This window comes from Labrus bergylta, chromosome 12 (genome assembly GCF_963930695.1).
Source record: "Labrus bergylta chromosome 12, fLabBer1.1, whole genome shotgun sequence".
Taxonomy (NCBI): Eukaryota; Metazoa; Chordata; class Actinopteri; order Labriformes; family Labridae; genus Labrus; species Labrus bergylta.
This window is the reverse complement of record NC_089206.1, coordinates 29,194,724-29,208,538: the sequence shown is the minus strand read 5'-3', so window position 1 is coordinate 29,208,538 and position 13,815 is coordinate 29,194,724. Positions and strand designations below refer to the sequence as shown.

The following is a 13,815-nucleotide window of genomic DNA, read 5'->3' as shown; positions in this document are numbered from 1 at the left end:
ACTTAATGCACAATTAAATATTGTCGAGTAAGACACATACGATCCAAGAGAGTGGGCCTTGACTGTCTCCTCCATTCTTCTCTGGTTTCACGCATAAGTACCGAAACAGTGGCGGGCAAATCAGATGCTTGTCGGACAGCACAACAATTTTCTGCTATAAACTGCTAATTTCACGCCATGCTGTCTTTTTGGATTGACATAGAAATTCCGCATAATGAAACACTGTAGAAACAACTCCACCTCACAATAATGCTAAAAGACGTTTCTTTAGCCTACACTCTGACAAATGTAAACTCTTTCTTACGTCGTTTCTTAAGTCTATTTAGCTCTCATTGGAGTTCGAGTTATAATTTGTACAAGTAAAGGCCAAATTTGAATTCTTATTTAATTCAAATAAAATCTCTCATTCATCTTTTTTTCTGGAAGTTAAAGAACCAACACAGATTACCGCAGTAAAATGATTATAATTAACTATTTTGCAAACCTGAATTTGAAACAACAAATGATGAAAATTAAGTTTGAATACAAATTGGGGAGACTGATTTAAAACAAATGCCGTGTGAACAGTAGTGTTAGTTACTGTACTCACGTAGAATCTGAACATCTTAATTTATTACACTGAATAGGCTCATTGCACTACAGTGATTGGAATAATAAAAAGCCATATGAGCAACACAGCAAACCAGTCAACAAATCAGTTCCTTTTACGGCGCCCTATAGCTTTCTTCCGCTGCTGTGGCAGGGATGTCATAAAGTGTCTATCCATCCTGAAGGAGCAGCAATGGAGAGGATGGCACCTACAGCGAGGAGAATCGCAGAAACGCCCATAGCCCTTTCAGATGGTTCCTGTTGAAAAGACGCTGCTCCTGAACCCTCCATACTGTCTCGTTCAAGTACTTTTCCCCTTAAATGACAGCTAAACTCACGGCTTCAAGCCTTATATGGCAAGTGTTTGTTCTATCCGTTTTTGTTTTTTTTGCTGGGACTGGTCAGCTCTCAAAAGCCGTCAGTAAATCTTCTTAATGCTCCCTTTGCCGCAAAGTCAAAGCTGCTCTTTTGATGAAACGAACAGAGGCCCAGAGCACAAGAAAAGTTTGTTTTATCCAAGAAAAGAGCTGCCGCGTGACTTCCACACTGAATGCCCTTAAACTTTTTCTAAGAATTTCTATGAACTCTTCTCAGCATTGTTTAAGTGAGCTAGTTTGGTTTGCCACTATAATAGAAACGCACATTAGAGCTGAGAAGCGGAGGAGGGAGAGGAGAAGTCATTAGCATTAGACTGGGTCCAGTCATGCGCTCTTAAAAGAGCAGACGAGGGTGAAGAGCGTTTCAGACCTGCGCTCTCTGCATCTCGTTGTACTGCTAAATGTGCTCAATACGCACTGGAAAAAAAACTGAGCAAAAAAGGGGACACAGGGACGAAGTGATTTGTGCAATTACACCATAGCTTACAGTCTGTGGCTCACCCATAGAATTAAGCGTGAACCGTTTACAATGGGACTGGCCTTTTGATTGCAGACTTTTTCTACACCTGTAGCACACCGTTGAATTACCCTTTGGCACGTGGAAGCATCCATGTCCAAGCTCTCTCTTGCGGGTGACCTCTCCATAAAGATCAACCATGTCTGCAAAACAAACTCTGCTGACGAGAGAAGCACCAGAAGACCAAAGTGCTTCTTAAATTCCTAAAATCATGCCCGCACTGCATTTTAGGTCTAAACTGAGATTTACTGAAATGATCCGTATAGGCGAAGCCGCTATTAGGCTATTGAAAATTATTGCCTTGTGCTCAATGTGCTGATGAAAGATTAAAGGTTTTTGTTACCATGACAAAATGTAGTTTAATGAAAATGTAAGAAGCCTATGTTTTTTTTTTTGTTTTTTTTTAATTTTGAGAGGAATTAGCCACTTGATTAGGGAAGAGCAGGCTTCCCTTGTCAGATATCTGGAACAGACAAATTGTAAGACCTCTGGTTGAAGGTACAGGCTGGAGCTAAAGCCAACAGATACACATTTTCACATGTTCCTCGTGCAATTAATGCTCTTAATCTTCTTTGAATCATTGACTGCACTTTCAATCAGAGCTATAGCACTTTTAACGAACAGTGACATTTTTTACATTTCGTGGTTGTATTACATCAGGTTGTGTTCCACTGTCCTATGTCTGTTTATCTGTTGTGTTTTGTGTACACTGCTGTAAATCAAATCTCCCTTCCAGGGACAATAAAGGTCTGAACTGAACCGAACTATTTTCATACAGGTAGGCCTACATGAGAGCTAATTCTAACCTTGTCAATTATAGTTAAACCACATTTACAAGAAAAAGTTATTGTTCGGAGTAAAAACTAGAAATGTCTAAAGAAAATATAAAGATAGGCAATAGCAACATAGATTAGCGGATATTTGGTTGTCCTATACGCTATTGTTGGCGAGGCTGCGTGTATAGGCTATTCGGAAGGTCGTTTATTAGGCCAGCATAAAGCTCAACCTGTGTAGACAAGTGTGTGAGCGCGCGTGCGTGTGCTTGTGTTGTGTGTGTGTGTTTGTAAACATTATAACCAATGAAACAGTAGTTCGGTTTATTTTATTTTTCCAGTTCTAGTGTTGTCGATGATGAGTTGGGCCTCCATCAGTGTGAGAGGACGCATGTGTTATTGTTTTTTTCTTCCAAAGGTAAGGATTTCCAACTGACTGATCAATCTGCATCTATCAAAATGGAAAATACCAGACTTTGGTCGAGAAACCTCTCCCTCTGTTTTGTGTGGCCAGGACAACGAGCAGAAAAGTCTTTCTTTGGTATGGCCATCGTGTTGCACTCCAACTCTGGGGAATAAAACATTGTTGAGCACTGAGAATAAAAAATGCTGCTAATTATGCTTGACAATAAACCAACAACAGTAACAAACAAACAAACAGCATCTATAACAACATTTGTAAAAACACACCTTGAAGCATCATCTTGTGAATTTAATCAGTCATATCTTTTTTTTAAAACAAATTCATCATTTAAACAAGAAAATCATAACACCTAACATCTTTCATATTTAAATAATTGATCTTTGAATATATTACAAATTGTATTTCAATATTGTTAACACAAAAGTGCAAAACTGCATGACATAGCGAAGTTTGACAGGGAAATCAAATGATTCCAAAGAAAAATACATGTTACTTCATTTATTCAACGGAATATGTTGCAATGAGTGAGAGGTACACTTACACATGAGAATTAAAACTCAACATTTAAATGACTGACAGTGATGGGAAGAGTATATGCAAGTTTATTAAATGGGAGGTAGTAGCAAAGAAATTGATCAACGATAAGGTTTAAGGGGATTTTTTCTTATTAGATATAGTCTGTCACTTTTTGAAAAACTTCTAATTAGTTCAATTTATGTTTGCAACTAATCTTCAATTAAGAGAGGCAAAAGCCCAGCGCCTTCTGCTACCAGTGCATGACATTTCATCACTTTATTTTGGTCAGCAAATTGTCCAATTTGTTAAACATGAAAAGTGTTTTGGTTAAGAGTGGCCTTGAAAAGTTGGCTTGATTGAAATGTTAACATCAGCGCCAATTTCTGAGAGTGCCAAGTGACATTTTTTTTTAAATAATGTGGAAAAGAATGAAAATAAACTCTGCTTTTCCCACAACATCCCTGTCTAAAGCTCTGTGGGTGCCTACATTTTATATATCTTGACTATACGTTTTTGATAATCAGGCATTATAAAAAGTCACTCAGTTGTTAAGAAAACTCTCCAAAGGACCTTCAGAAGTCTTAGATCATCGTTCATCTCATTTGAGCCAACATTTCTGTGGGATAAATGACAATACCAGCATTTAGAGTTATGCTACATCTATGAAGGCTGTAATCACTCAAATTTTTTGACCACTTGACATGTTGGTATCTGTTTTTTAACACATTAATGGAACACATAAGAGGTGAGATCAGGCTGACATGCGGATTGAATGAGGATTAATCACCATTATAGGCTGTGTGAATGTTGGGATCAACTGTTGTTTCTGATGATCACCAAAGTTAACACAAAACATTATAATGAGAAAAAACTGTGAGGAAGTGTTCTTAACAAAGGTGTTCATAAACATTAAAAAAAACAATTAAACCATGAAGCCAATATCCTTCATATATACATGACATGCCAATCTTTGAAAGAATACTTCACATTTGCATTAAGAATTAGGGGGCCTTCACATTGTATCTCACACAGTAACTGTAAAACTATGAGGCATAGGGATTATATCTCTCATTCACTTAAACATAGGGCACTCTAAAAAAAAAGAAAACGCTTCAAATGTGTCACTAATTACAATGTTAATAGAAAACTTTTATACTGTGATCAAAATGAAATAAATATGTATAATATGTCATATCCTGAAGTTAATCTCAAAGGTACATGGGTAGTATTCAGGAAAGTTTGGTTTAAAGCAAATGTGTTCATACCGCAAAACACAGAGACAGTAAAGGCCAAATTAAATACAGCTTTATGTTATAAACCTTATCTGGAACAAAATGGAAAAAAAAGCACCACCATTACAACTGCCTCTGACAATTCTTTCAACATTTCATAAGAAAGAACTTCAAACAGCAAAAATAAGGAGTGGGATTGTTCAGACCGTTAAAAAACGGTTTATTTGTGCCAGTGCTGCAGAAAAAAGTGTCCTCAGCGGATTTTTCTTGATGTCCATCCAACCTTTTCAAAGCCTACATTAAGAATTTAAATTGTGGTATACCTCAAACCAAATATTGGCACAATTAAAAAGGCCAAATAATCCAGTACGTTACTTTTCTGTAACCACCAGGATTCTGTTAGTATACCTTAAGTCATACTGCTGATACTAACAAAAGATGTGAACTTCTATGTGGTAGAGCCAACAGAGTCAGAGTGAAAGGTCATGTACCCCGAGGAGGATGCCGACGGTGTGCTTACAAAACTGTTTATGCTTCCTTTGCCCTCTGCCTTGCTCTGGTGCCTCTGATTCACCCAGTCAGCACCTGCACCTGCACCCGCCCCCCCACCTGTCCTGGGCCTGCAGGGAAAATGCCCCAGAGTCTGACGGCTGCATCCAGGTGTGCCCGCCTCACACTGCCGTTTCCTGTCTCGTGAGCGCTCCTGGCAGCTTTTAGCGGAGCCGCATTCCCCGGGGCTCTTTTTGAAGTCAGGTCTGTCTGGTTTGGGGGTACCCTCAGGCGTGTTTCCCCGACTACTGCTGCTTCTTTTGTGTTCAGAGAGCCGCCTGAGTGCTTGAGGCTCATGCTCAAAGTCTGTGAGGGGGAAGTAAGGAAGGATGACTGTGGGCTGTTCATACACATTGGGGATAAGTGAGATGGTGGATGTGCGCCGCGGGCTCTTCCTGGGACTTGGCAGCGGTGTCTCATCTATAAAGTTTATCACCTCATCGCGGCTGAAACACCGCAGCTCATCCTCGTAGCGCTCCCCACCACAAACCACGCGCGGCAGGTGTTTGAGGGAGTGCACGCTATCCTCAGAGCGTCGCCGCTTGCGGTGTGGGGGATGATGATGATGATGATGATGATGGTGATGGTGGGTCTCCTCGTGGTAAGAGACCAGGCTGCTCCTGCGCCTCTCGTGGCGCGGCAAGGTGGAGCTGTAGTGGGCACTCACTATCATGTCCTCGGTGGAGCCCCATCTGTGTAGGTATGAGGGGATCCGGTCGCTGGTCCACATGTCGGTTTCGTCGTGGGAGTATCTTCTTGTAGGGGGCACCTGAATGCAACACACATACCAAAGCCTTCAGTCTATCAGTAACTTTGACATTTATTTATTCACCAATTATTCTACCGCAATTCAAAATAAGTAAACACATTAAACAAGTGTAAAACATTGTTTTAGTTCATACACCTTTGTAATCAATAATAAAGAGTCTTACATGTAGGATTTTTTTAAGGTTTACAGTACACTGCAATTTTGTAATAACTGATTTGCAGTCGTCCCAATGAACTGCTTTGTGCAAATATTTGGTTTAACATATAGTTCAGTGAAAACTTTCTTGCAATTTCCTCAATACTGGAAACATTTTGGTTTTAGATGACCTCAAACGTTTGGTATCCTCATTTAGTTGTCATGTTAAAATCCTACATGTCACACATGTCATACAATATTTTTGGCCTTTGAGAATCTCTTACGCATCTAATTTCTTAACCTTATAACATGCAACAGGGTTAAACAGTGTTACATCTGCACTAGTATTCATCTCCATTATCTGGAGACAAAAACTGTAAAAACTTTGACAGTTCTCTACATGTTATACTCACATTCCATTCTGTTCTGACAACTATGCAAGAGAGAGAGGGTTTGTCAAGGTGACGTCAAGTGCCACAAGATTGATATCAGCCTGCCCCACTGTGGTAGCTTTTAGTAATGCAGATAAATGAGAGATGATACAGTAGCACTGTGTGTGTAAGGTGGGAGGACTAAACAGCAGAGGGCAGCACAAGCATTACAATGCATTAAGATGCAGGACAGTATTAGCAGGAAAGACAGAGCGAGAGGGAGAAAGAGACAAACACACGTCACAAAAAGCCATAAAGCCAAAGAGGCTTTATTTTGTTATCAAACTACTTGAGAAGTGACATCACTTCTCAAGTGAAGGTGCCATTTGATCGTTAATAAAGAGGATTGTTGATTTATGATCTAATTGAGCTTTAACCCTTCGAGCAGTGACAAAAACAACCTGACTGTGTCACATCTCAGCAAGTCTCCCTTTTACTCAAATCAAAAGCGCACCCATATTTATTTCACCGTCACACATATACAACAAAAGGACAAGCACAGCTAAAAACTGCTTTATGATCAATGAATCCATTGTCAAATGATGAGGTGTATCAGACATAAAAGCAATGGATGGAGTGATGGTCTAATAAAATGAAAGCTACTGTATACATCTCTGTTTCATGGCTTCTTAAAAATCTGATGGTATTTGAAGTATCCTTAATATTTTGGACATCTGAGGTTTTATACCAATTTAAAAAAAAATATATATATATTTGATACAAAATTTGGCTGCTAAGGAAATTGAAGCCCTTGCTTTGTTGTTTCTCACAAAGATGTCACAGTAAACAGATATTTTGTAAAATTCAAATTGATTGGGTTGCATTTTATTGATTGTGTACACACATATCCTCACCACAGTCTTGCAGGCCAAGTCCAGCAAGATTATCATCATCATCATCATCATCATCATCATGGATACTTTAATCAATAATGTTCATCCTATTCTTGTTGAAGGGCCAGTGTTTGTCAAGTCAGAATTGGAACCAAAGCAGAACAGAAGGTTTGTTTTATTTTTCCTATAATAAGTTCATGTTTTAACAAATTGTGTATTTGATGAAGGTTAAATGGGTAGCTTTTTTTATAGCTCTGCAGTAGACTGGGATTTGGTAGAACATGAGCAGATCTTTGAATTGCAATTCTGAAATCTTGAAGGATTCCTGAAAGGTAAAAACTAATTCAGCTACGAAACAATAACCCTCAAACAAAATAGAAATGTAGTCTATTACATGTAGGTCCATGGACTGGACACACGTGGCATTAAATGAAAATCATTTAATATGTTTTTGGGACTGTTGATGGTCATATTTACCAAACATTAGTCAACTAGTGTATATTTTTATAGTTTAAGTAATAAAAAAGAAAAAATTGGGAGAAATAGCATCACAAAACGACCTGATGATTCCATCAAATTCAAGCAAGATATTGTAAAGACCCACAGGGCTAGTTCACCATGCACATAAGCAATGAAGTGTAATGAAAATAGTTCAATTGATCAATTAAAAGAAATGAAGGAAATTAATGAAAATATACCTGCAAATACTGCATTTTATCTTCCTGTTGTTCCCTCAATGGATACCCTTGCAGAACCCCCCTTTCTAAGGTTGAGAACTCATACTTGGCATTACGGTCTACCGTCACGATTTCAGGCGACGAGCTATAGTCATATGGTCTGTCATTTAATAAGTCGGCATGTATTCCTCCATCTTGGCTGTCTTCTGCAAAGTGCAGAAAAGCACGAGCGTCAGGATTAGAGAGCAACGGACTCAATACACAAGACAGACAGACAGACAGACGAATAGATAAGAGAGACAAATTCAATTGTTCTCCGATAGGTTGACTCACCCTACAGGTCTGCTCATGAATAAGTGGTTTGGATCGAAAAAGGATCAACTTCTAAAGGGTCGAATCAAATACTTAACTAGAAGAAAAAAATGGCTCATATTGATGCTAAACTCAGAAACTACACCAAATAGCTGCATAAAGAATCTTTGAATATCCAGAGCTTACATTCTCAAGAAAATCAATAAAAATCAAAAAGTTTACTTTAATACCCATCAACCAAGTTTGTTCTCCCAATCACTGCATTCATGTTCCTTAAAGATCAATTGGAGATGGGTGTAAAATGCTGATCTGGAAAAAAATGTTGGCCAAAAAGATGGAAAATGAAAGTTGCTTTTTTTTTTTGCACAGGCAGCTTGGCATGCAAGTCAGTGGCTTCAGGGGAAAAAAGGAAACAATCCTTATACATACAACTGTGATGAGTTATACATGGCAAGCCCTCTGGAAAAAAAAAAGCAGAGAACTGGCAGCATTAATCGTCACACAGAATGTGTCTTGCCCTGTTGTTTTATGGCTCCTGTTGGATAACGAGCAGTTATCAGTGAAGGGTGCAAAGAGGGAGAGAATCAGAAGGTTTGGAGGGTTAGACAGAGGAGAGAAGGGTTCAGATTGGGTTGAGTTAAAACAGTGCCAAATAGAAAAAAAAAAGACAGATGGTTCATACTGTCATCAGTTTGCATGAATTTATTTATTATTGTGATGTGGTCATGGATCCATGAGCCTCTCTATGATTATCATGTGACCTAATTTTGGACCAAATATTGAAGTGTCTGTGATTCCGCTAAAATGTTTCATATTTCTGTGATAAAAATTACAAGTCTTGGACCACTTTCTTTCTCTTTTATCAGTTAATGTCTACTAAATGCTGTTTATCAAGATCTGACTGACTTAAACTGCACACTTTTGACATCCCCCCCACCCCCAAAAAAAGAAGAAAATAAATTCCAATAAAAAAAAAATGAAATACTAAAAAGGAAACACATTTTTTTCACCTAATTTCATTTTATGTTTTAAAAAACTAGGGTAGATTCCCTTGTGACCTGAGGGAAATATGACCATCATACTGACATGGAAGTGCTTTTTTACCGCAATTGTTCCCGTTTCACTCTAGATCCTTACAAATAAATGGATAACCATTTCTTTTATCATCCTCAAATGACAGGGCATTCGAGAGGAAGATTGCACATTTTAAATGCATCCGAGTGAAAAAAAGTGCTGCCAGAAAAAAATAAATTTGTCCAGCAACATTTCTTTCCTGTTCTCATTGTTATAACATAAATCTTATAGCGAGGAAAAGTAAAGCATTTCACAAAGCAGACACCAAAGAAAGAATTAACACAGTATGTTCTACTTTAGAGTTATGCAACACAGACACTTGTCACTTCAGTCTCATCTCCTGAAAGGTCAAATGATAGGTCACATGATAACATTTGACCACTGATTTCAAACCTCAGCCAATTATTTATAATGTATGTTATAATGACCATTATAGACTATTAAACTTTGTTAAAGAAACCTGTTTATTCAGCAAGAATCAGGATTGTTATAGTAAAAAGGTATTTATTACTCTGTAATAGTTCGCCCAAACGTGGCAAAGACTAGGCACTGGCTAAGATCAATGAGACTAACATAGATGTTTTCATATATTCACAAATGAGAGGTATAATAATTATTTTTCATTTGCTAGCTCCTTAAACCTATGATTCTTGTCAACAAATGAGAGTGACAGCTTACAGTTAGTGAGTCTACTCTCACAAAATCAGCCTGCCCCTCTCACAAGTGATACTTCACCAAAAACCATCATTTGGTAATGAAACAACTAGAAAGTGGTTATGAAACATTCTGAGAACTTCCTGATAACCCCTCCTCAGCTGGTTGAAGAGCACCTCTGTCCAAACCCCAGCAAGATGAGTGCACAATGAGCTGCGTTGGCTACAGAATTGTTACCATGCTGCTCATGTACATAATACTCTTGAAGTCACATGCTGTGATTTGACAGCACCAGAGGCAACACTCTGAGACAAGCTATTCAATCATTATATTCTTCTACTCTGCAACATTCAGAAAACTTTCTGTTTCTTGTCAAAGAAAAGTTTTGAATGCTAACTGACTTTAATGATAATTGTACAAAATTCCTGTGACAAACTTACTGTTTAATGATCACAGGAATATAACACATAAATAAATAAAAACATTGATTGTGAAATATAACGCTAATGCTAAAATCAATGCAAATATGTTGATCATTCATCACAGAAGTGACACTACAGTATCTGGAGGTGGAACTCAAACATCATGTAATAAACTAAAGCTGTTATTTTTCTTAACCTTGATACTAACCTCTTTCTCCTTCCTACAACATGTTCCTTTTAATTTCCCAACTACCTCAGCTAAGAGAAAAACCTATGCAGGTTGATAAATCACATTTGTCACAATAATTCCTACGGCCAAAGAGAGTTCAGAACACCTCTCAACACAAACAATTCTCTTGGTCCAAACCTTAAATTTAGAGAATCATTGTTTAGTATTTGACTGTCACTTTGAACATTTCAAAATCAGAAAGATAAGCTGCAATTTAATTTTAGAGCATCAATGCAAAACTGTGCCAAATAAACCAAAAATCTTCCATAATGACTATTATCTTGTTCACACTGAGCTGTCTTTGGATATAGGAATCATCTTGCATGTTCACATCATGTGCAGAGAAGGACAAAATGGGACAGGAAGGGGGGGCGACAGCTGACAGTGGCTTACCCTCATCCACATCATCGTTGGACATGATAGCCACACACTTCTCCCACACCATGCGGATGTCGGCCCGATAGCGGTCACAAGCCCAGAGGAACATGGGCAGTAGGATGGACTGGACGATGGAGCACCACAGCACACACAACACCATCCAGTTGTAGGAGCGGTCGAACTTTAGACTGGCAAAGCTCACCACCTGGGCAGGAAGACGATAGAAAAAAACCCATAATCAGTTCTCATGATGTATGAACAAATCTTTGATTACTTACTGAGAGACATAAGGCATATTCCACGGGCAGATAGAATCATTGATACAGTTCATGAGTAAATATGTGTAGGTATATGTGCCATGTTTCTGGTCTCTGTGGGACCAAACCGATTCATACAAAAGTTCTGTGCGTTCTCTGCAATTTCATGGGCTAAACACAGGGATTCTACCTCTTGTAATGCTAAGGGCACAAAATAACTTCGCTAAGACACCCTTAGACTTGGAAACAGGAACTAACTGAATTTTTAAACTCTGAACTCTGTAGATCTAAGACACCAGATCTAGTGTTTCCTTCACATCATTTTTTACTTATATTGAAGTTAAAGTGCTCTCAGTAGACAGCTTGACAGGGTTTCTGAATGTGTACGAGATCTTTGCTTAAAAGCTTTATGTAAAGGTTGTCATGGAGGATGAAAAAAAGACTTAATCTGATGTTATGTAATTGTGTTCTCTGACTTGTATGATGCAGATGGATAGCCACTGGATTATTGGACATTGCATCAGATTATGATCATTATTGTTGTTGCTTTCTGCATCTCTCTCAATCCCGCTGTCCAACCCCAACACAGTTTGGTAGATAGCTGTTCAACATGAGTCTGGTTCTGCTCATGGTTTCTGCCTCTTAAAGGAAGTCTTTCCTTCCTAATGTAACTTTGCTAATGTTGGGTCTAGACCTGCTCTTTTTGAAAAGTGTCTCGAGATAACATTTGTTATGGAGAAATTTTCAAAGGGGACCTCGGTGTTGCTCATGATTCTTTTTCTACATCACTAGCATTAATACCTAGACTACCTGATTATAGCAACATGGTGCAATATCTGATTATTAAAGTTGTCAGGTTCAGTGTCTAATCCTCAACTGTAATGCACCTAGCCAAGACACTGATCAGTCAATTAACTCAAGCTCATAATTTCTTCTGTTCACACCTTGATCACCAAAAACAGCAGCAGCATTCCTTTGTGACTTGATGAAGTCTCGAAGTCTCAAACTGATATTGATCTTTTTGGCCACTGAGCTGGCAAGCTCAAACTGCCAGCCAAACCAAGGAGGGGGGAGGGAAGAAAACCACAAGATATATTTTCTTTTTTTCCATCAGTATCCTTCACCTACTGATTTTTAACATGCTTACATCTAAAGAGCATAATATTTACACATCTAGCATTTCTCACTCATTCTGGCATCAGAACAAGTTGGTGACACATCACACAACATTATTATTCTGTTGCTGATGGATTTCCCATTGAAAGGATCATATCTTATTCTTTAGAAAGCAGTAACACTCTGGGTATAAACTCTCATAAACACAAGCCCATAAACCAATTACAAGGTGATAGAAAAGTGACATTTATGACCTGCATGATCTTTAATATGAGTCTTTTTTGCATTGGCAGTGACGTAAACGAGTTTTAAAATCAGGGTTATTGTTGCCTCAGTATAATTTCTTCTATTAAGAAATATGTGGTGGCCACTTTTAAAGATGACAAGTTTTCCCTCAGTGGTGATTCTATTTTGTTCTTTTCATCTATTCCCCAGTATCTGTATGTGTGTGACAGCTTTCAATGCATTTAAATAGCTAATTACATCAGGTTATAACGAGGGCTAGCAGCCTTTTTGTTTTTTATGGCTCTCCACTGGAAATAAGAGCTTTCATCAGTACTACAGTGCACTACCCTCTCTGTTTTCTGTATGTGTGGGCAAATTAGAGCTGTGACGATGCATCAGATCACAACAAGTTTCATCCTCAGTCTTCTATATTGCTGCACATGCCTACTTTCTCATCAATGAAGAAAAGCAGTCCGATAAATATTAATTATGTTTTTATTTAGAGAGTGCTTTAAAGAAACAATGTCAAAATGTTTTACCAAAATAAATAAATTATAAAGGTCCAGCTGCGACCGCAAAATCTACCAACAACATCAGTATTCAATAATGGCTTATATTCTGTTAGTGCATCGATGCAGAAACTACCACGTCTGCATTCTGATGCATCGTTGAAACGATTAATTACAACACCCCTACTGCATAAAATGCTACTGTTGTCTTTACATATCAACTGACAGCTTGTGAAATGACAGTAATAGATATTTGACTTTGAACTCTAATTGAAAGACATACGTTTTTTTAGGTTTAAAACTTACAAGTAAAATACACATTGAAGGGCAACAGCTAAATCCTTGCAAACCAGTATGTTTCTCAATGAGTAAAATAAGCTTTTTAGAGTATGATCTTATTATGCTATTAAAAAAAACACAATGTTTATTCTCAGCTTGTTAAAAGGGGGACTGTTTTTTAGAGGGAATGTTTTGTAAGGCATGTTTAGTACTCTTCTCTTGGTGAGCACATGTTGAAAAGATGCAGGAGATTTTTGTAATTCTATAGTAAAGAGGAAGCGTGACTTCAAGGCCCAATATACGATGAACTTAAAAAGGAGTTTTAGTAAGACTTCCTTTCCTGGTTAATGTTTCAGATTTCTGCTTTACATGTGTGCAAAACAAGGTGCTTTGTTTCTTATAGGCTTGCCTTACAGAAGCTAATGAACAATGCTTATTTTAAAAAATCTTTCTAATGTAAAATATATAAATATAGAGTGAAGCTGAGGTACTTTGATGAACAATGTTCTCCCAGTAAGAAATAATGGAGTGATAGACCT

At 38.0% G+C, this 13,815-nt stretch overlaps 1 protein-coding gene across 4 annotated transcripts in view; it reads right to left on the bottom strand.

Annotated features, from left to right (window-relative positions):
• Nucleotides 1-2,952: 2,952 nt before the first annotated feature.
• LOC109993171 (probable G-protein coupled receptor 153) overlaps nt 2,953-13,815 on the bottom strand; it is a 39,869-nt gene continuing 29,006 nt past the window's right edge. For 3 of the 4 annotated variants that reach the window (XM_020646013.3, XM_020646012.3, XM_065961402.1), the window contains 3 exons: nt 10,906-11,095; nt 7,843-8,027; nt 2,953-5,745 (listed from right to left, as the gene is read on the bottom strand). In XM_020646013.3, coding sequence (XP_020501669.1) covers nt 4,876-5,745; nt 7,843-8,027; nt 10,906-11,095 — 1,245 coding nt within the window. In that variant the 3' untranslated portion in view covers nt 2,953-4,875. Of the gene's footprint in view, nt 5,746-6,293; nt 6,314-7,842; nt 8,028-8,562; nt 8,593-10,905; nt 11,096-13,815 lie in introns of all 4 variants that reach the window. The other variant, XM_065961401.1, reaches the window with a different exon arrangement.